Raw genomic sequence first — 26,734 nt, 5'->3', positions numbered from 1 at the left:
TTTTACTACTTTTTAATGTATAGTTTTGAACACTTTTAATTTAATGATTAAAAAAAACTTAAAATTTTATTAAAGACCACTTGTTGAAATTAAGTAAAAAATCAGATACACGCTGAAACTTATATACATTATGAAAATTCTTACACATGTTGATAAATCATTATCTCGTAATATTTAGCATATCTTGAATAGATTGTGGGAATAATTAAAGAAACAGTTAGAACTTTCTCGATTTAATTATCGCGTCATAATTATATTTATCGGATATTTTCATATTCAAAGCAAAATGTATTATACGTTTTTACAGTGCCTTCTCTCTTAAAAATTTATACAAAATTTATACACAATATAACGTTTGTCACACACTATTACAGAAAAGTCGGATTTTTAATTAATATACTAAACTTTGTTTGTCATTCCTTTGATTTACTACATTTTTAATTCGGTGTCTGACAGTTTATTCATTTATTCTGACAAAAATTTGTGAAACGTATTTACAATTTAATATTTTGTACAAAGCAACGTAAATGGTAAAAAGATTTAGAAAGGACCATTTTCTAGCGTTCTTATATTTCCATGAAGATTATACTCATGCAACATTGTGCAATTAATAACTTGTTTGTCCGCTTACAGCGTACGGGAATTTCCGATAATTTTACGCGAACGTGACATTAATCGTCAAAATGAACGCGTCGTTAATCTGTATAGAAAGACCATGTGCCCACTAACTAATGTGTCAAATATATCTCGATCATCAAATGTACGAAATCAATAGATCGGCAGAAGGGTCGCTGCATTATGCAATAAATTACAATTTACTAGAATCCGGCATTAATCTGGCAATAAGCCACCTAGGCCATTCACTGAGAGAGTCGGGACAAAATTATACTAAATCGCTAGATGACAGAGTCGTTCATCCGATCCGTTAACTCTCCCTTAATCATTTGAATAATTTCCATGTAAGTCGTTGTTGCACTGACAAATTATTGTATCTAAAATTAAATTCTTTTATATAATGGAAATTTGAAAACCTATTAAATACATTCAAAGTAAAAGTTAATCAATCTTATTTTTATTAATTCTTTGATGGATATTAGTTACTTCTGTTTATAAAATTTATGTTATAATGTTAAACTTTCAATTATTTTTTAAATGAATTAGTACCATAAAGTTTGAAGTATTAGAAAGTTGTAGAAATAATTAAAATTAAATTATTGTTTAAAAAAGAACTTTAATTGATTAAAAAAATAAAAATAAATTACAAAGTTAGTGATAGTTATAAGCATTTTGTATTATTATAAATATTAAATTTAGCAAATATACTTAATTAATGATTAATTCATTATTATTATTAACTCTTCTATTTGATTTCGCGCAATTTGGCAAAGGAACGCTTCTATAATGTAAAATATCTACGCTCATTGCAAAATAGTGTCGTCTACTACTCGCAGACCGCTTCCGAATGTACGAGAAAATCACAAATTAAGTTATAATGAGTTACCCTTCTCCCACAGTCGCTTTACCATCTAATGTCAGTTTAGTTAATAGAGCTATAACGCGAAGAATTAGCTGGATAGCCCTGCAGGATTAATTACAAGTCTGGAAAATTTCATAGAACCACATTTCTCGCGCAATTTCGGGAATGATTATTTTTACTTTAGTCAAACGAGCTTATGCCAAAAGTCATCGGCGAATATTGAAGATGTGAGGAGCAAGACGAGAAGAGGGTCGATATGTAGTCGTTACACCGCATTGTAATTAAGCTAGAGTCTATAGGTACAATGTGTATGTGTAGTGGGTTAGCAGGATGCGCGGTCCACTGCTGGTACCGTGGATTATTATGTACTACCCTGATAGTACTTGCTATACGTGGCACGTGAAACGCTATGCTACCCAGTATCAGTAATACAATGTTGATAGTGGCCACTTGTTGTGTTTAGAACATCGTCCGGAACATTTTCTCTGCTTCATGTCTACGAAACTCTCCTTCACGAAAAATTCTCTAAAACTGCTCACTTCAAAATAATAGCTTTATTATCGTAATTTATTATTATTTTGCTGTAATTATTTAATGGCTTTTACTTTTATTTATGTATGATGCTAATTGCTGATAATTAAGTTATTTATTTGTACAAATATGCACTTATGAAACATTTTTTGTTTTGAGATTCTGTACATGTATTGCTCTACAAAATTGGTAAAAGTTGTTCTCAAAGTTAGTAAAAATTATATTTTTTAAAGAATACGTTATATTTTTATTTAAAACATGTTTTTAATATTTTGAATATTTTAAATAGTATTTTGAAAAACAAAAGTACATAATTTAAATATTTTTTAATCGCATTATACATATAATATATAATATAATAATTTATCGTCTACAAATTCTTTTATACAATTATGTCAATCTTATATTACATATTACTTTTTATGTTTTAATACAAGATCTTAATAAGAAAGTAATAATTATTACTAAAGTTAATGTTATTTTTGTATAAAACTTTCAAAAACATAGAAAAAAGTGCTTTGATTACATATTATTAATCAATGGCTCAATTTAAAAAACATTATCTTAGAATTATAAGATTTTGCCTTTTAATAAAAATAATAAACATTAAGAAATAAATTTAATATAATTAAATACAGGCAGGTTAATATTATTAGCCTTTTAAAATGGCATCCCCCTATTTCTTGGAAATATATCATTCGAATTAAATAAATATTATTATATTTTTGTAAAATCTATATTAAACCTTTGTCTTAAAAAAACATATTTTTAATATTTGTTTTAAAAACGTTTAAAACACGTTTAAAACATTTAAAATGTTAAAAAGTGTTTATTTATATCAGCGTAATGTTCATAAATATAAACAAACTTTGAACAATTATTTTAAATACAAATGTTTTAAGCATAACAACTCTGGTACAAGAACAATATCTTATCGATAATATGAAAATTGATTAATTGTAATTTGATTTGATAAAGTTGCGAGTGATAAATGAAACATTGATTATTTTGCCGAGTTATATTACTATTCGAATATTAGTAGATAACGTAAATAAAATTTATAGATAAATAAGATTTCATGAGCAAAACAAGAGGTATTTCTGAGAAAAATATTGCATTACTGATCACCATACCTCTTGTTTTGCTCATGAAATCTTGTTCATCTATAAATTTTATTTACGTTATCTACTAATATTCGAATAGTAATATATTTAGTAATGTATTTAAAATAATTCGATAGTGGACAGTGAAAATTAAGTTAACTGGAAAAATACCGGAAGTTCAACTGTAGACGAGGTGTGCCTACTATAATTCGATTTGGAGCTCGTGTAGATGTGGCCATCCCTCAAATTAACACGCTGCCATGCCTCGAACCACCGTCAATCACGTATGAGGTTTCCTTTGCAATGCTACAGCCTCTAACAATGCATGTGCAGTCATTTCGTTATTATAGAGCTCTTCAACTCTCCATCCCAAACAAACCAAATCAAATTAAAGGCTAATTACTACATGACCTAACAACAGTCTTGATTTAGCCAGAAAGTTAATTTACACACAGAAATGTATGCTTTATTTTACTAAATATTGTGTCAATTTAAAATTTGATAAAACATATTAATGTATCATTTAAGTTAAATAGTCATAAAAAAGCTTTATAACTTTTATAAAAACTTTTTATTGATGAAATTATTAACACTTTAGTATTCCTTTATAAATAGTTATTCACTGTTACTTTTAGCTATTTAATTGATTATTTAAAAGTATTAGTTACAATTACAATTACGTTGCACTATTGTGTAATACAACAACAAAATAACAAAAAGAAATTTTTCTGTAACAAAAAACTGGCTAATTTTTAATTAATATATAATATAAGTTAATAATATTAGTATGAGTAAGTTGTTATTGTAAGATAAAAAAATTAAAACCCACAACATTTCCTACTCTCTAAATTTCATAGAGTAAAAATACTGCCACTACAATTTTTCGAGTGACTTTCCACTTTAATAAGAGTTAAAATTCACTCTATTAGAGCGAATCTTTTAATATTCACTCTCTAATAGAGTGAACTTTAACTCTTATTGAAGTGGAAAATCACTTAAAAATTGTAGTGGCAATATTTTCGCTCTATGAAATTTAGAGAGTAAATTATGCGTATAATATAGAGGTTTACCATTCTATTGTATTATATATATTTCTTTTCGACCAAAATGCTCATTTTGAGTAGAAATCTCTGGACAAATTTATGTGGAGTTATTTTATTCACACCGAAATCGCTGAATTACGAAGCCGCAAACATGCGTTCCGCTCTGTATACATCCGTAACGGATGAGAAATGAGTATTCGAGATGCCGCAGACGGAAAACCGGAGCTAAGACTATGCGGGACTGCGTGAAGTCTACATCGCGAATTCAATTTTCATTTGCTTAGGGACGACGACGATGTCTCTATCTCGCGCGTACGCGCGTAGAGACGCATTCCTGCTCCGGTGTCTCCGGTTATATTACATTTCCAAACGAGAGACGCTTCTCATACGGCATTATCCGGTCGCTTGATGCCAGCGTGCGTTGCCGTGCCATGGAGGCAAAGCGAACAGGAATGCGTATATATCTGGAGGGAAGCAGAACTTCACTCTCGTACTGTGACGTTGAATTGCATTACCGGCAACCGCCTTTCCTCTAGGTAAATGGGTAGGTAGGTAAGTACGTACGTACGTAAAATGCCACTATAGAAATACATATTTTCGCTATCTCACATTGGAATCGATACAAATTATCTATTTGATCGCACGAACATGAAATGTCACAAGATTGCGACATTCCAGCGAAATTTAAAACTCCAAGAAGTTCAAATTTTATGAAATCTATTTTGTTTTCTGCACGTATCTACTAATCTTTATTATAAACTTATATGTTTGTTATATTTTGTTAAGAATCGAGAACATAATTTTTTAAATCATTTTAAATTATAGATATATCATATCTTGGAAATTTGGCAATATATATTGTTCAACTTTATTCATTAAACTGAAGAATTTACGCAAATGTTATGTTTAAAATGAAAAGTGAACGATTTATTGTTAAAAACGTGTGTGTGTGTGTGTGTGTGTGTGTGTGTGTGTGTGTGTGTGTGTGTGTGTGTGTGTCTCCTCTTTCGAATCCTATCTTGTACACAATTCTCTATTGCATGCAAATATTTTAATTACAAATGTATATTGTTCTAGTTTTTTATAGTTATTGTTAGATTTTTTCTTATAAGATAATATCTTACTAGTAATTTTAATATTTTTTTCACATTTACGAACTTTATAAGTAAATAATTCATCGAAAGTTTGCTTATTTGACTATATTTCTGAAAAATAAACCAAATTTAAAATATCGATTAGTTAAATAAATATTGTAATTTAGGAAAGTTATTAAAATTTCCAATATTATATAATGTATTTTATCATTGTAAATATATTTGGTGTGTGTGTGTGTCTGTTATTAATGTATAATACATGACTATTTTAACTTTTTTCTAGGAAAATAAAATAAGAAAAAATATTTTTGTTTTTTTTATTTTTTTTGTTTTGTTTTTTCGAAAAACGTGGAAAAAACGACTGCAATAATAAAAGACTAGGGGTTTCTAACCGGGATATAAAAAATGGAACAAAAATCCGATTTTTCTCATTTTTCTGAAAAATGGCGTTTATTAAAATCTCTAATAGTTAAATCAAAGATTATTATTGAAATCTTTAGAATTGTCAATATAGTGTTAGTATTGTTTACTCCTAAAATTTTATATGGTTGCAAGTTTGTGTTATTAATGTGATAATACAAATAAACAAATATTTTTGAAAAGATTAAAATATTGATGATTGATTGAGATGTTATAGAATTTAATAACGTGCAAGCTCAAGCTGATATCGTAAGGGAATAATGCGACGGAAAAGCAACTTTATATAATTCCGAGAACGTTTAATGAAGGAGATAGGCAGTGTAAAGTTTGACAAAGCTAACGATCTAGTGAAGTTGAATGCTGCTCGATGTGTAAAGAGAGGAACGCCCTGCATATAAGAGGGAGTTATGAGAATAATGTTGAGATGGAGAATAGTTTACAATAACAGACCCTCATAGATAATTCGTCGTTTTGACATAATGGCAGAAATGAAACTTTCATCCATAATGCAATTTCGCTTTATAGAATAGAATTTTCGAAAAAGACAATCTAAACTTAATATTCTCTTATTTTAAATTAAACGAGTAAAATGAATAGGAATATTTTAGATTGTATTATATTGTTTTTAATTTTAATTAATATTAATTTTAATTTATATTAAATTGTTTAAAGATAAAATTTTAAAACATAAGATATACTAATACTAATATTTAATCAGAAGTTTTTTAATCAATATTATGTGTAGTTTAAAGACATTTTCTATAACTTCTGACCATTTAAAGATTATCAATACTCTTTTAATGAGATGGTATATGTTTATTAACATATTATATTATAAAATTAAAAAATAAATTTCTAATTTTGTAATTCTAAAATTTCGTAAAATAAGTATTGAGAAAATGCTACTTATCATATTTGTATTTTCAAAATAAACAACTTTTTCTTTTAAAAAATAAAATAAAATATCAGGTATGGCTGGAAAACATTAGATGATCAAATAGTTTGAATAGTTCCAACTTTTCAGACTAAAGATATATTCAAACTGTTTAAAACCACTTTACAAATTTAAAAGTTTGAAATTATTATAGTCCAAACTTACATTATTTGATAAATTAATAACGATGAAAGGAAAACTACTTTCATAAAAAATTACTCTTATGTTTTTGAATGAATACTGCATTTTTAACCTTGTTTATAGATAATTTACAATACTTTTTGTCTTCTGTTTTTTGTCTTTTTTATTACTTTTTTTCTCTACGGATAATAATTTATCGACAAATTGACAAAATAAAATTTGAATTACGAAAGAGACAAGAAACATGTATGACAAGAAACATGATTATCGATAAAATAGTGCACAAAGAGCAAAATGGTAATAGGCAAGAAACAAAAAATATAAAGCAGAGAGCATATTGTGAATTAGCTTTTACTATTTGAACTGTTCAAACTTTAGACATAATAGACATAACAAATTCACATTACCAATTACTATTTAAATTCAAACTGTCCAAATTGTCCCAAATATTCGAACTGGATGCTCTTTTTTTCTGCGAATTATTTAAATAGATTGAATGCGCAATATGTTGGAATTTATTGTCTGATTGCAAGCCCTAATTCTAAATGATTTAGTTACAGAAAACACTCTGTATATATAGACAAGTATATATATATATATATATATATATATATATATATATATATATAATAAAATATATTTAAATCTTTCAAACACACACACATACACACACACACGTGAAATTCTAGTTTAACTTGCAAAGTCAAGTATTTCTGTGTGTAGCCTAATCACGTTGAGGATACTCTTGAGTGTCCATTGTGATATTAATATCAGATTAGGTTAACATAAACCAGCTCTATTACTCGATCACGATTACCAAAAGGAGGATCTCTACTTGCTAGCGTTTCAGTCAACGTTGATTAACGTCGTCGTCCGATGAGGCGTCTGGCCTCGTGCGTTAGTTACCTATATCGCAATCCCTTTTGCCGCAACTTGATCGTACTTATCGCATTCAGTGCTTCAAGGATATAATGCTTTGGTTTGTATGCATTTGCGGGCTCCATATCGGTATTATCTCTCCATTTGCTTTTATGAAATACACTGAGAATCCATATATCAAATCTACATAACTCCATATAACTCACAACATATTGTACGTGTTGCTGGTTTCTCTTGTTTTATTATCGTTACTGTATGTTATATAATATTATATTTATAACACTGCATCTAACAGTGATACTTTTATTTAAAAAATTAGAAACTTTTATATTAAAATTTCATCTGTTAAATATAAAGTAAAAATTTTATAACAACTTTTCTTTAATATTATTGCACAAAATTCTTGACTGTTCTGTAAACGAATCCACAAATGAAAAAGTCACAAATATATTTAATGGATTTAATAAATTTATTTAAAAATAACTTTCATTATTTCTTAAATTATTAAAGATATGAATGATCGCTCTTTCTAGCTATTGAGGATCGCTCCAATTTCCCATCTATATTCAGCGGTTCGTTATCGTAAAATTGGTGTCCACGAGCTTGGCCCCATTCACGACTAACCGATAACCGTCCCTTCCGTCGTCCTGAGAAAATAGGACAGCGACCTCGTATTGGATACGAAGCTAGCAACAGATACTCTATGTACTTATACGCGTTTTGCCCCGTATGGTACTAACGGTAAGCGACGTTGACAATCTACGACATCTTCCGCGTCTCTCTGTCGAGTATCTGCTCCGTAATTCCGCAAACTCGTTCGCGATCACCACCGCACAAATACCATCGTGCTTAGTATACATAACGAACCTACAATGTTAACAGTGCCGCGTAGTTAAAAACGAACATTCAGGAGATTTAAAGATATTAAAGATGGAACGTAAGTAAGATTGGCTAAATTTAATGTGATGATAGTTTTAATATAAAATCAAATATCAAATTAATTTAATACATGTAATACACATTTTATTGTGCATATCCTCTAATAGAAAGCCAAACATATAATATACAAATGACTTTTCTTATAAAGTATAATTTATAAAAATTTACGAAATAATCAAATTTTGTATGTTATTATTATAAATTTTTACATTAGATTAAAAATTAATTAATTCGATTATAAATTTTTTAAGATTACATATAAAATATGTATATATAATTATTTCATTTTTAACGAAATATCTTGAAGTAAGATGTGCTTATGGTATATAATTTGCAGCGGTATTTCCGTACATTAGTGATTGTACGTACTTCGGTACGTCTTATTGTTAGCTACTACAAGTCGGGTCAGTCGTAATTTCAGCGACATAGCGTAAACCTATCTGCGACTTTGCAACAAGGGGACTATTACCGGGCGTGTCTGGGGGTCGTGTACAGTGCGGGGACGAGTCATGCGATTGGGAACAAGTTTGTATAACTAAACCGAGGGAAATTGTGCAGAAACTTCGCATGGCATTTATAGCTTAGCTTATCCTGATATACTAGACCATGTACGTAAGTGCCCTTGGTTACGCGCTGAGATATTTGACGACGATTAGTAGGAGCGCGCGGTGCCTTAGCACGATCTTAAGCCAATAATTCTCGACAACGTGTAGCGAGATCATAATCAAACGAGAAGATGTTGGGGAAAAATATCTTCCCGTTACCTTTAAAGTTTCACACATACGCATCATACCATTTCAAACAGAAAGAAATGTTCATACGTTGCTCTCGACATTTAGAAATATGCTTACAGAAGAGTTATGCTTTTGCTGTGTTCTAACGCGTATTCCTTATATACGTATGTATCTTGAGAAACGCATTTGTCGGTAGGAAACAATAAAATGGGGGAACAAGATTTCTTTCTTATCGAAATATCTGTCGTTCGCATTCGAACGCCGCGGTAGTTGTTTAGATGCCGATTTTCCGTACCAATCCGGGATCGAAATTTCATCTCACGCGATCGTAAGAAAGTTTGAAACCTGGATCTGCTGAGTGTTAAATTCGCTCGGGATGAGAAAGTTTTTACAACTTCGCGGTTATGATCCCGTCCGCGGATGAGATTCACGAACAACTTTCGACACGTCGCTCGATCGCAGATCAAATCGGAAGCGGGGAGGATGATATGCGGTAATGGGAAATCTCGCTTCCCGAAATTTGCCTCAATCGTTTCACGTAACGCTGCCCATGGGGTTATGGTTTACGCGCTGCCTGGCACAAACATGCGCGGAAATGATTGACGCAAACGTTATCGCGACGTTATCCTCGAATTCTCCTCTTTCTTCTTAATTCCCTGATATCCTTCAGAGATCAAGCAGATCCAGCTTTACATAATCTCCTTATCGCATACACGGCTTCAGAAATACTATCTCAAGAGGATTATTTCGTATACTTCTGAATTAATCAGATTGAGCAGCGCAAGTGAATAGTAGTCAAAGAAATAATGTTGTTTTGCTGGCATTTTTTCGTGCCCGCGGTTTAGGAGCTTACACAAACCGCAAAAGTTGCACGCTTTAATTAAAAAAAAAAAAAAATGTTCGTCACAATTTCGTTATTTATAACGACTGCCGCCGGGCCGTGATTTCCGTGCAGCGGTGACGCGCGTTGAGTTCGATCGGGCGTTCGAATGCGCGTGCAGATGATGCCCGGCTCGTTCGTCGCTTCCGGCGGTACGGCCGACGCGGAAATGGGCCGTGGGATTTCGCGTCGTGTAATCGGAAACAGCGCGGTCGCACGAGCGTGAGCTTGGAGCGTGGAGGGGAGGTTCCGGGAATTCGCGGATGCGACGGTGTGCGACGAGTAAGCGCGTATGCAAAGCAGGCGATGGTCCGCGGAGCTGAAGCTTAATGAAAAATCGATGCGCCCAGTTTCCGACCGGAGTGCCGAGCGTTATCCAAGAGAGAAAGAGAGAGAGAGAGTGAGAGAGAGAGAGCCAGGACAGGCGTGGATCGGCGGTGGATGCGGGACCACCTGGTGTAAGAGCTCGCGGGCGCTGATGCCGCGACCTCGCAGCCGACCAGGGCGGATGGGCTCTCGCGCAGAAGATAAAAATCCCACGACTATGCAAATTCCTCGGCGATGAAATCCCGCGTAGGATTAACACGACCGGGACCGCGTCGTCGTCGAAAGAACGTGGTATGGAACTCGCTTTTATATTACGCTCCGTTGTCGTGCGGTCGTGCCCGCTTCAGTGGAATGCTCGGCGAGCATTCGCCGCGGATTCAGTGTCTCGTCGGATCCTCGCCGTCTAATGAGAGAGTTAAGCCGCACAAAGTAAGAATTACAACGAATTGTTAGATTTCCTACGAACGCTTTTGAGGTCTGCTCGTTTCAAATATCTTATCATTTTCAATTGTACATTTAATATTAATAGTGCGCCGTATAGTACAAATTACATAAAATAATGCTAAGAAATTGATTTAAATGGAACACTTGTGGAACAGTAAAAATAAAGTCGAGATTTCGATACATAAAGTTCCGTCAAATCTTAACGGATTAGAAGATTGATTACTAATAGAGAAATGATTACGTGTTGTTTGATATTTTACGGTAATGTGCTGGTAACGTTGTTTGAATTAATTGATATACTTTGAGCACAGTATGAGACATTAATAGTCTACGACTAGATTATATCTTTTTACAACAAGAGCATTCCGTCTACTTCGATGACGTTTATTACACGTTTATCCACGGTGGATGCATTTATTTGGGGCTGTTATCCGGTGCGCAACAAATAACACTTTATTTACAAGAAAACGACGCTATGTCGTTTAGAGACGTTTATTAATGAGCGGCGACTTGTCGTGTCGTCAACCGCTTGTCGCGAATATTCATTCGCAAAGTTGTATTGTAAGATTTCCTCTTCCCCGCTAACAATCCGATTAACGTTCCCTCTCGCGTCTCCTCTCCTTCCAACGCCCTTATGCAAGCGTAATTTATTGTTCTCTACAAATGTTACACGGAGCAAGAACCGACCGCGATGAAACTTTCTTTCTACTGTTTTAGAGACAAAAATCTTCACCACTGTGTCTAATGGAATTACGTGAAATTAATCACGCTCATCGTATGAAAGCTCGAGCATGAGGTACGATCTTGTTCTTTATAAGTCTTCTATGAATAAGATAAAAGATACGAAAATCAGTCATATTAAATTACGTTCGGCAGAACAAATGATTCCATTATTTTTAAATGGAAAGCGAAATGATATAAGAGTAAATTTATATAAAGGTGTTTTCTGAAAAAATTCCCTTATTTCCATCGTCTCTGTCGCGATCTAAAATTTCAATTTAAGTTAAATAGCCGTGTATTTTGGTATGCAGATGGACGTATTTGAAGGATTGTGCCGCAAAGTTACTTGAGAAGTTATACATTCTTTCTTTTCTGGTAGCATTTCTTAAGTCATCATAAAAAAAAGAAGATTGAAAAAATTATTTGTCAGAAAATTCAAGTGTATTTTAGATTTATTAGAGTTTTAATCATATATAGCACAATCAATAAATGATTTCTTATCCATGTATTAAATGGATCGTTAGAGACATGAATAATTAGTAATGTCCAAATTGTTACAATCGATAAAAATTATCTTACTTCTACCATTGCTATAAAAATTTATTATCTATGTTGCTATATATAAATTCAACATAATAATTTTTATACAGCTGAACTTTTATATCCATTTTGCAATAATCAATCAATTTTATTTATTTATTTATTACTATTGATTAATTGCTTATTTTAAAAGTAATATTTTCTTACTTTTAAAAATATTAAAACAACATATTGCATTATATATACATATATCTAACAATGCAATATGTTGTTTTAATAATACTTTTAAAAGTAAGAGATTATTACAATTAAAATAAACAATATATATAAATATACATATATAAAAGCTTCCATAACTATTAAAAACTTTCAGGTCAGTTTTCATTAAATTATCTTTATGTGCAAAATGTAAAAATTTAGTGTATTATTTAAGACTATATTTTTATACAAAACAATTTAATTTTACTTTTCACAAAAGAGAAAATGTTTTCATGTAAAAAGTATTCAACGCCATATTGATTTTTAAGATCGCCTTTTATTGAAAATTATTCGCGAGTACTAGCCACCAGAGAAAAATAGAAAATTCCCGGTTTGGCAAGAATTCGCGAGAAGATGGCGGAAGTTAATAGAATTCCTGTAATGCCGAGGATGATGCAGTTCTATGTAATCCCGCGATGTGTCATCCTATCGAACATTTCACACGCTTTGACAAAACGTTCCGATATTATAATAGCGGTACTTTAATTTAAATATAATCTATTATTACCTATTAATAAAATAATGTAAATGTTCCTTTGCTGGTTTGTCCGTTCCATTATTTATCAATCAGCAAATCGATATAATATTTTTAAAAATATTGTTTTATAATTTAATATTTAAGAAGAGTAAAAATATTTAACAAAATAAAAGAAATTACGCGCTTTTGCACATTATTATTTATTTCCTATATTTATTTTCTGTGTGTGTGTGTGTGTGTGGGGGGGGGTGTGTAAAAACGTAGATATAAAAATATAAGATACTAAAAATATCCAGATATATAAAAAGTTTCTCCAAAAAATTTTTTAGAGAAGATATGATTATTTTTTTTAAGTTCATATACCATATTCAAAAATCTTTTAGTATCCCATACTAATTAATACTTACTATGTAAACATAAATGTTTAGTAAATTATTATATCTTTTTATATTTTTGTTTGTTAGTGAAAATATTCAATATACTTATTTTGAAATAATTTAAAAGCTGTAGTAAAAGGTAACTTGCTTGTGAGATTTGATGAAAAATGTATGATATATATTTCGAACGAGAAACTGGATTACTATTTTTACTTTAAAAAAGTTTAATCATTTGACGCAGGGCAAGTTGAAATTGAATCACACGTATCGATTCGTGCGACCAACGATATCCGAGCACATTTGTTTATCGATACTCCTCGATATTTCTGCTGCGACACTCGTCGCAGATGAATGAGAGGTACACATGCGTATAGTTTCACTGAACCAGCTCAAAACAATACGAGATATTGAACTGGAACATTTTGTACTATGTGAGTACTAGTTAACAAAAGCATAGTGAACCTTGAATCTTTGTGTAATAAAATAGTCGTGTCAATTTTCAAGTTTTTGTTCAGTAAAATAACTTTCTTCATGTATAACATTTGTATCATTGCAATTTATATAATTCAATTAAATACGTATAAAACAACAATATTTAAAAATAATTAGAAATTTGTCATAAATTTACAAACACATATTATTATTATTTAAATTACAATATTTTAAAATAAATTCTTGCAATCGTATAAAATTTAGTAATTTTATAATATTATGGATTTCTATCATCTATTTTGTAAAAAAATAAAGATTTTTTTCATTAATAAGATAATAAATAAATTACATAAATAATTTCGATACCTTATACGTATTGAGATATTGCATTCTATGCAACATAAGATTTGTATGATTATTTTTGTATAATTCTTCTGGTTTTTATTAGCGGTAAATAATAGCAAAGTTATAAGTTTTATTTTAGTTTTATCAACCTACTTTATTAGAAAAAAAACGACGGAAAGGCTTAAATAAAAAAAGAAATAGAGAAAAAGAAATGTCATACGAGCGCGAGACGATTTCCACGGCGGCGCGTCGCTAATTTTATTAAAAGTAGTAAAACGCAGGGTACGAAATTATAGTCCAAAACTCGCTTCCTTAATTGGAGAAAAAGTTTGGATCGCGCCGCAGCGAGTTCTATAAACGGAGCGACGCCGCCCAGCGCTGGAGCCAGCCGGTGCGATCGATTTGCCGTACTGGCAAAACTTTCGTCTATCAACCAAAAGTGGTGGTTTCATCGGGCCTGCCTCTCGTTGGGCTTTGTGAAAATTCAAAATTAACCGAACCGAAATGAGATATTGAACTTGAACACGCGTGTTCTCCGCCTGCTCCGATATTTACGATTATAATAAATTACAGTGACGTAATTTATTATATGTTAAATGGATGACGAAATAATTAGAAGGCGTGAAAAATTTAGGATTATTAACAGCATCATTTTGAAAACAATATTTCGAACAAGAAATTAGTTTATTTAATGGTTCAATGGTTTGGAAGATGTTCAATGATTATTACATTCTTAACATACATGTTATTTTTTGAGATTGCAAAAATTATTTTTAGAAATAAAAACTTGTTTCTTTTTTTTGTAATAAAATATATAGTTTAAGGGAATAATATAATTCCTATAAAACAGTTGCAAGTATTTCAGTAACATATTAATTTTAATATAATATTAACGATATTTGGTAATACAAAATAACGATAATTATCTGTTGTAATTTGTTTCACCTTAAGTAAACTTATAAACAGTTTGATAGCATCATTTGCTTGTGATAATTAATTCTGCATAATTTAGGACAGTGCCCTAAGTCTGTTAGCGATTAAACAGCATGTCGGAGCGTACACATTTGAGAGAACGAGAGGTCCTACCGATATAGTACAATATAATGCGAATGATAACATCGTTTGGAACTCTTAAGTGTTTCCCTATGAGTAGGTATCTTAGACTCGTAGTTTGGTGTCCTGACTTAGGCGGATTCTCTTAAGCGGCTTTGTAAGAGAATCTCTTGCCAACACATTGCAAATTTAGCTCTTGTAATCAATTTTTTATTGTTTATTAAATTACCATAATGCAACAAACAAGATATTGTACACACATACTTTCTCTGTTTTTCCTTTTCTTAAAAAAAATTTTATAAATTTTTTGTATATATATATATATATATATATATATATATATCTTTATTCAAACTTATATTAATTATTCAATCTTTATTCAAAATTATATTAATTCAAAAATTTCAATTTTATACATTTGCGACTGTGTAATTAAAGAACAATTAATATATCATCTTAAGTGCATTCAATTAAATTTGTTTTCTTATAAAAAATTCTGAAAAATATAGGATATATATTCTATTTTGCTCACTATATCTTGCTCATTAAGTTTTGCAGTACCAAAGTAATATTATCCAAAATTAATAAGATGCATACCTATGTATATACCATGAATTTTAATGGGCACACTTATACAACATTTCCTTAATGAAGAAACATTCGTAATGCCAGATTAAGCGAGTCGTTTTATATCGCAATATAAACCACTTCCAGCTTTCTTTTAGTTATACTATACCAACGAGGGTCATATCCAAGAATTTCAAGTAGATTTACTAAATAATGAGGATTCCCTTCTTAACGAACTTCGCCGACTCGTAAATTTATTTTAATTTTAAGGGCGGCAAAACGGCGCGTACTTTGTAGAAAAGAAAAATAGCGGAAGTTAGCGAGTGAATAGTCAGCTATTCTGAGACTTGCGTGAGAAACGAGTGAGACGAGAAGACGTTAAATAAGGAGAAATGAAAGGAAGTCCACTTCGTCACAAGGGTCATCGTGGTTTCTTTATTAAATCGTTCTATCTGAACAAGTTACTTTCGTTGATCAAACAACTTTATAATATGGAAATATGATCGTAATCTCTCACGTTTCCTTTCCCGTACATTTGGTCTTAATGCACGTTTTAAGAAACATTTATGCGATTATTGCAAATCATGAGATTAAAGTTTCATCTTTATTATCATATGTTAGAATTTTTAATTGTTAAAGATAAAAAATTTTAAGTACTTTTTCTCGTGTGTAAAAACTCTTAATTCATTATAATAATATTATCATAATGTTTTAATAGTGAATAATTTAGAATTTTTTAACCATGGATAACTTTATTGACATTTAAAAATTGATATTTTCTCTAATTTTGCCGTAGAAAAATGTATATCACAGAAATATGTCTAATAAATTTTGGTAAATTTAAAATACCATTTTACAGACCATACCATAGTTTTTACAAAATATCTTCCCTATTATTTGCATTCGTATTTTTTCACGACTGCGAAATGGGTACTTTTATTTGTACGCATATAAGCCCACACAAAACACAATCCGATTTATCTCGTCGCGAGAACCCTGCGGACAGAAAAACGCGCGATGAAAGAAATGACGGAAATTGTGGCGACCCGTAAGTATTCACTAACTTATTGTGCACACTATTATATGTGCGTATTTTATTGGACGCGTAATGATTTAGGTATTGGACGTTATCTCCGTCTTTTTAAATTTAAATGTTATAAAAGGAGTGTCCAATTTCCCTCACGAGATATTATATACGAAGAGAAAGTTAAAATAAAAATAACTTTTGCGTAAAATATTGTACAAAGGTAAATTATATTACGTACGGTGATGCATACGGATTGTTAATTGTTTTCAGAATATTTTCTGATTAATTATTAAGGATACTAGACAACTTTTATACTCTTTAAATAACAATCAATAAAGAATTAGTAAAATTATTGAAAATACGCTGACTTTCAGTATACTTAAAACTTATTAATCAGTAAAATAAACATAAACAGTGATCTTTTAATGATAATACACTAATTCTAAAGTGAAAATCACTAAAAGACAGTGAATACTCACTAATTATCACAGCTGTAAGTATACCACTGCAAACCAGTGATAATATGCTGCACTGATTGCCATTTAGATAGTAAACTTTTTTAAAATTAGTTATATGTATATAGATAGTTTTACATTTTTCGTCAGTTTCTTTACATTCCAAGCTGAAATAATTATAATCATAACAAAATCAGTACCCCAAACTGATTTAATAACTATTATTACTGTAGAAAATATTGTGAAGAACGGATGAAAATATCCAAGTTGAACAGGACAATGTGATTTTCAAGAAGTAAAAGAGCTAATTATTTTGCGAATTATACGGGCGAGAGGGAACATTTACTAGCGCACTGTAGCAGCAGCAACAGCAGCAGCAGCGCCGTTGTTATAATTGAAAAGCTCAAAACCATAATTACGGTAGCGCGCTTTCGAGTCAGGCAGCGCCCTTATGCGCATCCCGTAATTGCATGAAAAGCTAACGCACTCTTACCACGGGTCCGAGCGAGTAGTTCCTCGCCAACATTTCGCAAGCTGGCCGAGAAGAAGAGAGGACGGCCAGCATTCTGAGCTGGCCTTAACAAGACGCGCTACGTGTTCTGATTAAATCGGCTGCGACATTTGCACGGTGTGACATTTAATGCATACGTAGAGAGTCCACTATGAAAACGTGCAAACCTAACATCTGATGCAAATTGACACATATTTGTAGAATCATATTATATGTCAAATTACAATTAACCACAAAATTCAAAATTTTAATAGTTTAATAGTAAATTTTCTAGTAAAAAAAAAACATGCGTTAATAGAATTTCTTCTTGTAAATTATGTAATTATGAAAGAGAAGAGAGGAAAAAATCTTAAAGAATTTTGAAATCTTATAAATCTTATAAATAGATTTTTACATGCACTATTTTGGCAGAAAATATGAGAATTTATTCTATTAATTTAATAGAATAAAATATCATAAACTGTTTATTCTGGCGTGTTTTACAATTTCAACCAATTATGTAACTTTTTGAAATGTTTTGATCGAGTATTGATACATAAAAAAGTGTATCTTCTTTTAATCTTGTGATATTTTTTTAAGTATTTCTAAAATTTAACATTACTTTTTCTGTCTGTTACAATAATGTTACGTTTTTATAATAATCGTAATAACGATGAACAAATTTTAACAACTTTTTTTCGAAAATAATAGTTTTAAATACAAATAGTTCTGCTATCTCAAATACCTCGGAATGCTCTTCTGTGAGAAATAAAATTCTCTTTTTGTAAAAAAAAGTTTAATACACATGTTTCTGTGTCTCGATTCTTACAATGTTGTCCTGCGCACTTTTATTGTGACCGTATTATTTCGCATTTTTCACGCGCAAAAACTTGGTGAAAATTTGCAAAACTACCCCGGATCTAGAAAAATAAAAAACGTTTTCAACGCGAGAAGCGATTACATTATTCATGACTGTCGTCGCACATTCGTGATTCCATCCCCTTTATCTTACAAGGCTACAGCCTTCTAGTCCTGTAGTCACTGACAATCTCACTGTTTGCTGTCGTATACATAGTATTCATTGACGTATAGAAACGTGATCGGAAATTACGTCGCGGAAAGACAACACGTCGTTACGAGCTACACTTGGTGAGAGCACCGGTTTGCACCTGTATTGTTTGTATGACTGCTAATGAGCGCATACCACCTGGCGATCGTGTATAATTACTCATGGGATTGGTCGTGTTTAATCGTCATCCGTAAATCGACGACCTGTTTATGAAGGCCGGTGTAATCTACCGACAACTATTAGCCGATATCCAGAACTATTAGGAAATTAGCGTTAATGAATCAAGGGATTTCGATGAAAGGCAGAACATCGCTTTCGTAATTTCAAAAGATCAAAAGCATTAAAATTATTTGTATGTGTTCTCTCTCTCTCTCTCTCTCTCTCTCTCTCTCTCTCTCTCTCTCTCTCTCTCATAAAATATTAACTAATTTGAAAACTGCTGAAAATCTTCGAGAAAAAATATAATATTTTAAATTTATTTATTATTTAGGACAATTTGTAATCTTTTGACTTTACGTCATTGATTAAGCTATATATCATTTTAATTAATATTTTACTCTTTCTTATTAAAAAATTTCCATTTTGTACTATAGTCAAAGTCTAAACTCTATAAATATTTATGATCAAGAATTTTTAAGTTAATGTAACTGTAAATATAACTAATTAAATTAACAAAAAAATAATTCACATACAAAATGTTGTGAATATATAAATAATAAAAACTATAATAATGGAGACATATAACAAATAAGTTTAAGATTCCTATTCACTTACTAATGCACCTTAGATTGTGATGTCAGAAGCAAAAAATATGTACAGAAAATTTTTACAACATGTTTATATATACATATGTGTGTGTGTGTGTGTGTGTGTAATTATTCATTTTCAAATATTTATATTTGAATACATGATTATTTATTAATTAACAAAATAAAAGAAAAGCTTTCGGTATATTTTACAAGTCTGTTTATTGATTGTAACTCGGTTCTTTTTTAATATATTTTTATTTTAATATAGTTTGCAAGAATTTTTATTATATATTCTTGGTTTTGACGTTACAATCTAAGATTGTAATAGTACATGAAGAAGCCTTAATATTATTCATAATTGAAACTCATAACTCAACAGATAACCTACTCACAATGCAGTCATTTTTTTCCATTTCAGTTTCAGTCAAGAAACAGCATTGCTAATAATATAATAACGTTTGATCAACGATTCACTCATTAATATCCGTAAAAAATTGAAATTTATGCGTTTTTATTATCGTAAACGATATTGTGGCAGAATATTTATTATGCATCTCACCGTAACATACATTTAATAATTTTACATATTTTTAAAATGACGTTTGCTTTTTTTACACTTTATTATACATAAATTTTAATATGTAGATTTTTATGTAAGATGAAAAGAAAACTGTCACAAATAAAACTTTATTTAACTAGTACATTCATTAGTGTATTTTTTTTTATGTAGCTTTTTCTCTCTTTTGGTAATCACATTGTTATGACATAATAAAAAAAATATTGAGAGATTACACTATCTTTTTATATTTGAAGACGTTTTTACATTTGTAATATATATGGCAAATAGAATCTGCTTTTTTCCCTCAACAATAGACAATATTTTTATATTATGGAAATTTATTCTTGAAATAGCCATTTTTTGACTGAACCTCTATATTTGCTCCAACCAACTTACTGCTTACGTACCCGCAGACTTCTTTCATAAAAAATGTTGGTTTGCTCATAAAATTCTCTTATTTCTTCTTGTTTAAATTAAGCGCAAATTAAGCACGGACAAAATGTATGCACGTAGCTTTAACGACTGTTGAGATAATGAAGAGTTAACGCGCGTCGCATGAGTATTTCTCGATTTCTGTCGTTCCGAACTTTCAAAATCACGTAGCACAGTATTTGAGATAGTCTCGCAAACGTTTCCCACCAATACTTCCTCGAAAGTTTGGCGCAACAATGTGAAAGAAGAAACCTTTAAAGTTACGGGAAAATTAGAGCGAATTGTTCTATCTCGGTATTGCCGCGCAGCTTGCGGTTACTCTCACGGCCCCGGCGCGGAACTTTTCGTTTCATCCCGGTGATTTTTAGAAAATTGGCTTAGCGAAAGCGAAACGAGCGGGACAACGCGACCGCTTGCGCGACGAGTTACTTCACCCCCGGGTGGGTAGTTACGAGAACCTCCCTCGGACATACGCCGTCGTCGTAAGCGTAAAATATCACGAGGCGTCTCTTATACCTTCGTAAGAGTATTTCGGTATATTCTCATTTTCGCGGTAGCGTCGGGGGATGTTCACCTTCGTAAAATTCTTCTCGTTCACGCAAGTTACACGATAACCGATTAATAATATACGAGGTGGACGTGGCATATAATGTAATATAGATTATATTACATGTATACACGCAAAATCCTAAATTTTTTAAAAAGAATATTAATGTATCATACACTAAAAGAATAAATAGTTTGATAAGGTATTTAAAAATTTCGTTCTATGTACTTACATGACATATATACATGTATGCATATTGTAGATTTAAAAATAATTTTTTTGGATTATCAAAATAATCATGTAAAATGTTTATATAAGTTTTATATAATTATATTAATGGTCTAATATAATTATTTTTAGACTTATCTAACTAAATTTTCTTTTTTTTAAGACACTTCGGTATAATCTTTTTTTTTCCATGTATTTTTTTTTAATTATTCAAATTATCCTTATAACAATTTATCTGTATATATGTATGTATAATTACCAAGTCAATATATAAGCATATTATCGAATAAATTTATTTATTAATTTTTTATTAATTATTTATTAATTTTTAGACACTTTAACAATTTTACACTCAATTTTCAAATTAAGATTTTAAGATACTAAAAATCATTTAATAATTATATATAAATTAATAAATATCTTTAGAATTTTCTCCTAAACATATATTCTTTACGTGAATATAAACTAAAAATAAAATTTCGCTACATTTATTAAGTTTGTTTTGTGAAAATTCTAAATATTTTTGTTATTAAGGAAATTTTATTTCCATTTGGCTTACTTTGCAAAGTATTTTTCTCTACTTCAGTAAAAATATATGGAAAGAACTGGGAAAAATCTCTATTCGCAAAGATTATCGCGCAACGCATATGGAGCAAGCTCAACAACTGTCTCTGGTGGAACAGTCGTACTACTGTTTACCGCTATCGCTTTATGCGCTTTTTTTCAACGAGGGACGGTGGTACGGCGGGTATAATCGAATGCGCACGTCCTCGTTAACTCCCGTTCTAACTGGAGTTTCGCGATGGAAAACGGCGGGTTGTATTACCGAAAATTCCGAGACAGCCAAGCGAAATCGTAAAACCGTATTACCAACAACCATGCCGCGATGGCAAAGGTACGAAGCGAACAAAGGCGAACCACATTCACCGATGTTTTTCCGTTGTATCATAAAAAGACGCGAGGCGAGACCGTCCAAACGGCCATCCGCTCTTTCTATTTGCCGAACGAAGAGGTTCATCGCCTCGGGAACGAAACCTAAAAGACAAGAACACGAGACCTGACGTGAATTTTCAGTATTTAATTTATCCTGCTATTGCGTCCGACGTCGCAGACAGCCGTTTATCAGTACTACTTCTACTCTCCTCTTTCTTTCTCTCTCTGCGACTGTGAAGTAATTGCATCGCTAACCAAATAAATGAATAATGCCAGTCACCATTATATCTTTTTGTCATACCGACAAAAAGCCATTTATATATTTGTTATATTTTATTTATTTTTTTATCTTCATTATATTTATATATTTCTTTGTTGGAATTATGTACTTCTTAATTTGATTATTCGAATACTTTAAATAAAATTAACAACTAGACTTATAATTCAAAATGTTCAAATGTAACAATTTTATTTGTCTAAAGCAAAAATAACAAAATTTTATTTGCGTATTGCAAATATTTTTATTGTAAACAAGATGATCTTTTTTTATTGGAATCCTTAAATTCAAAGTATTAAAATTCTTCTTCCAATTTGTAACAGTATTTAAATATTAAAACACATCCGAAATTTGAGATTATATTTCCCATTTCTAGTCTACATTATTGTTCGTAAAGCTTGAATCTTGCGTAATTCCCCATTATATTCCCATTATACGCCATTGTTAACAAAGCTCAAATCTCACATTCGCCATTATAGCACAGTATACTCTATTGTTAACGAAGTTTGAGTTACACGTCCGACAGAATGCTCGTTACTCTGCACTGTACCGTTTCGCCGCTGATTTACAGAAGGAGATAAATTTTTTGAATCACCCATGGCAGCGAATTCGAGCGTCGCCGAATGTACGGCGCGATTGTGCCCGGCCAGTTCAGCCGTAGCGATCGGCGTGTACGTCCCAAGGAGATTTGTTAACTTCTGGCAAACAGAAGTTTATCAATAAAATTGCTTTCATGGTGTAATACCATTCTGGAACGCTGCCAAATTCGGCTATTCGGCCCCTGTGCGCACGCTTTGTGGCGGTTCGCACGCTCACCTACATTCGCGGCTTGACCGATGCGCCTGCATGCGACTCCAGCGTACATATTTAGAATGCACCGTTCGCTTTAATCATTTAGTAACTCGACATGGTAATTACGTTGGCCCTGGTTAATTCCACGTGCAAATATCCACCGAGTTATTATTTTGTGTTGGGCGTTATTAATTTCCGCCTGCATGCATATAGTTAAACGATTAACCACGGGCGTGTGTTATACATATTATCCAGAGTTATTTTCATTGGACCCCATAACTTCTTTAACATAGAAAAAAACTCATAGTCTACTTTCTGAATTAAAAGACAACTTCTCGTATATATCCATGTATTTTCGAATAAGATATGAGAGATAGAAAATAAAGGGAAGAAAAACGACATAAAATAATAGAATAATAAAATGCAATATTTAAGTATATTCAAATACTTAGATATTTCTTTAATTTACCATTATTGTTTACATTTTAACATTGTATCATTTTAGAAGGAAGTCACAGCATCAGACCATAAATCTATAATTACATTTACAATGTCTCAATACAGAACGTCTAAAACATTTGTATAAATTATATTGCTTTGCATGTTAGTTTTTATTATTAAATTGATATTTTTTATTATTAAATTATGATGCAACAACTGTGAAACTTTTATATAAATAATACATCTTTAATACAAAAAGAAATTTAATATTAATTTTATCAATAGTAGAGTAATTATTTTTATTCGTTATATATAATACGTTATCTAGATTATTAAATACTAATTTATGTACTAAAATTAAGAAAAATTCAGAAGAAAGTATAAAACTAAAAAAGTGCAACTTTTTAAAATGTAATTTTTTAAGACACGATCCTTCTCTCTTTTTATTTGCATAGACGATCGCCATTATCTTGCAAAATACGTATTCGAGTAAAGTAAAATTTTTAACATGTTACAACTAACTGCGATTCACGAATACAATGCACTAGACATGCCGAAACTGCAAGTAACAAGATTCAGCGTTGGAGAGGCTTTACTTCACCTGAGATAAGGATGTTAGAGAGCTTTACTAGTACTGGAGAATGAGATCGTCACATTGAGGAATCAGCTAGCAGCTCTCTATTCCAGCATCGGTGAAAGTGAGGCTTCGTGCGAACAACAACGTCTCGAATCCTTAATCGCGTAAATGGAGTTTATTTCGCGCATCAAACAAGTCACACAAACTTTCGAGGCAGTTATGCACGATTTGCCATGCCGTACATACATTATCGCGAAGTTTCCCGTCAAAATAGTTGCCCCTTTCTAACGTAAAACGCTCTTAACTACTCGATTTTATTAGTATCGCTAACTTTTTACACAATTTCTTGAAATGTTTGTAATTTTGAATTCTTTGCATAGTAATTAAATTTTGAAGAAGCTGCAAAAAATTTGTCGTAAAAATTCATACTTAATATTCCAAACGTATGTCAAAATTTTTTATATTTTAAACTTCGAAACATATTTTTAAAATATTTTAATTTAATACGTGATAAAAATGAAAAATATGGCGAATAATTGTCGTATTTGACGTAAACTTAAAGTGATTCTTCACGCCAAATAAAACAGAGATAGTTTTACGCTGATTGACATTAAGGATAAAAAATAATTGACTTCCGCGAGAAAGTTTTTAAAGCAAGCGAAAGATGACGAAATCTCGTATGATCTGACGAGTATTTTCGATTCAATTATGAAACTCACCTCGTTTCGAGGCGTGGAAACTATCCTGTGGCTGTATCACCTCGACCTGGGCGCTGAGGCGAGACTTGGGAAGGATGTCCCGGTTGGCGTTGATCTTCTCCACGGCGTAGCGAAAGGCCACTTCCTGCTTGTCGTCCGACGGATGAAACAGCCCACCTGGGAAATCACGCATCCATATTAAAGGGTGCTACTTTGACGAGATCCACGCGTACACTCCTTATTTTCCATCCCCAGCCACCACATCACAGGATATCTTTATCCAACCTTCTATCTACCTGGCCCTTCGTCCACTGTCGCATCGGTATACGATAAAGATTTATGGTCTATTTACACGTTCGCAAGATGATCCTGACTGGAACTGTATTCCGTGTAACTTCACTGTTTAATGTATTTTATGCGCATGTATTTACATATTACTTCTATTCAATGTTTTTGAATAATTCCGACGTCTTTGACGTCTTAAAAATGTTTCAACATAAAATTGAATATAATACATTTATAATATACAGATTCATTTATAATAATTATATTAATATTCTGAAAAGTTCTATTATAAATTACGCATATTTTTTATAACAATTTAAAACATTTGAAACAAAAAATATATATTGTTAGAGATAATTATTTATTTTAATTTAGAAATTATAATTTAATAAAATGTACTTTTTTAAAATAAGTTTTTCACCACATATAAAAATACATTAATATATTAATTTTTATTAATAAAATAAACGGTGTTAATATTGTCTACACAAAGAAAATTTTATATAAAAAATTTACGATACAATTTATGGATATGTGATATTGTATGTACGAAAAATAAAATTGTAATGTACGATAATAGCCACGAGTCATAAAGGGAAATGTCAGAGAATATATCATAAATAGTGTAAATACTATGGCAATTTAATAAAAAACATAATAAAAATTCTTATGGAATAAATTAAGTTAAGGAATTAGGCAAATTATAATTTTTCCCTTGGTCTGCGCACATACTACATATCGTAATAACTTTTAATATAAATTTTTTTTAATGTAGTGAAATTCTATCAAGTATCAGGATAACACAAAAATAAAAGATTTATTTAGAAAAATGAAATATCGAAAAAGAAACAATAGAAGCTAAATTATAGTTCTGCTATGCAACGAAATTGGATTGGAAGTTCGTAAAATATCTTTGTACTTAAAATGATAGTATCACAATTGAAAGTTCCATATGTAAACACAGATTCATTTTTATTCGATTGAAGAACGATGCGCGCGCGTGAGAGAAAGAGAGAGAAAGAGAGAGAGAGAGAGAATAACGTTCCATTCCATTCGTTACTGTTCCCGTCATTTCACATCGCGTAAGTATTCCCGACAGTTTCTTCGTGTGGTCCGCTGAAATTCCGCGCCTTCCAATTCATTCGGTTAGGAGAAATTGGCGCCATAAATTGATTTTAATCTCGTGTACGTCATAAAGTAACTGTACGAGCAGCTGCGCCGGCTTGACTCTACGATTTATAGAATTTGCGGGATAGATTTACGTCTCTCGTTAGCGACTTGCTATCGATTCTCTTTGGCGTACCTCGTGAGGTAGGTTGGCCGATTCGCTACGCTTATTGTGACAATAATGAGCCTGATAATATAAACGAGAGCAAATGTAAATCACAGAAATATGAATAGCTTGGAAATGTAATGCAAAATAAAGAAAGATGAACATATAGTACTAGCAGCGAGATAA

General features: G+C 31.3%; 1 protein-coding gene across 4 annotated transcripts in view; it reads right to left on the bottom strand.

The window, feature by feature from the left end:
• The window catches only part of LOC105838214 (glutamate receptor ionotropic, kainate 2), a 260,580-nt gene that overhangs the window by 121,253 nt on the left and 112,593 nt on the right, over positions 1-26,734 (bottom strand). For all 4 annotated transcript variants that reach the window (XM_036283084.1, XM_036283083.1, XM_036283086.1 and 1 more), the window contains exon 3: positions 25,012-25,167. In XM_036283084.1, the coding sequence (XP_036138977.1) occupies positions 25,012-25,167 (156 nt within the window). The remainder of the gene's footprint in view (positions 1-25,011; positions 25,168-26,734) is intronic.

This window comes from Monomorium pharaonis, chromosome 2, assembly GCF_013373865.1.
Source record: "Monomorium pharaonis isolate MP-MQ-018 chromosome 2, ASM1337386v2, whole genome shotgun sequence".
Lineage (NCBI taxonomy): Eukaryota > Metazoa > Arthropoda > Insecta > Hymenoptera > Formicidae > Monomorium > Monomorium pharaonis.
This window is presented reverse-complemented; position numbering and strand designations above follow the sequence as displayed.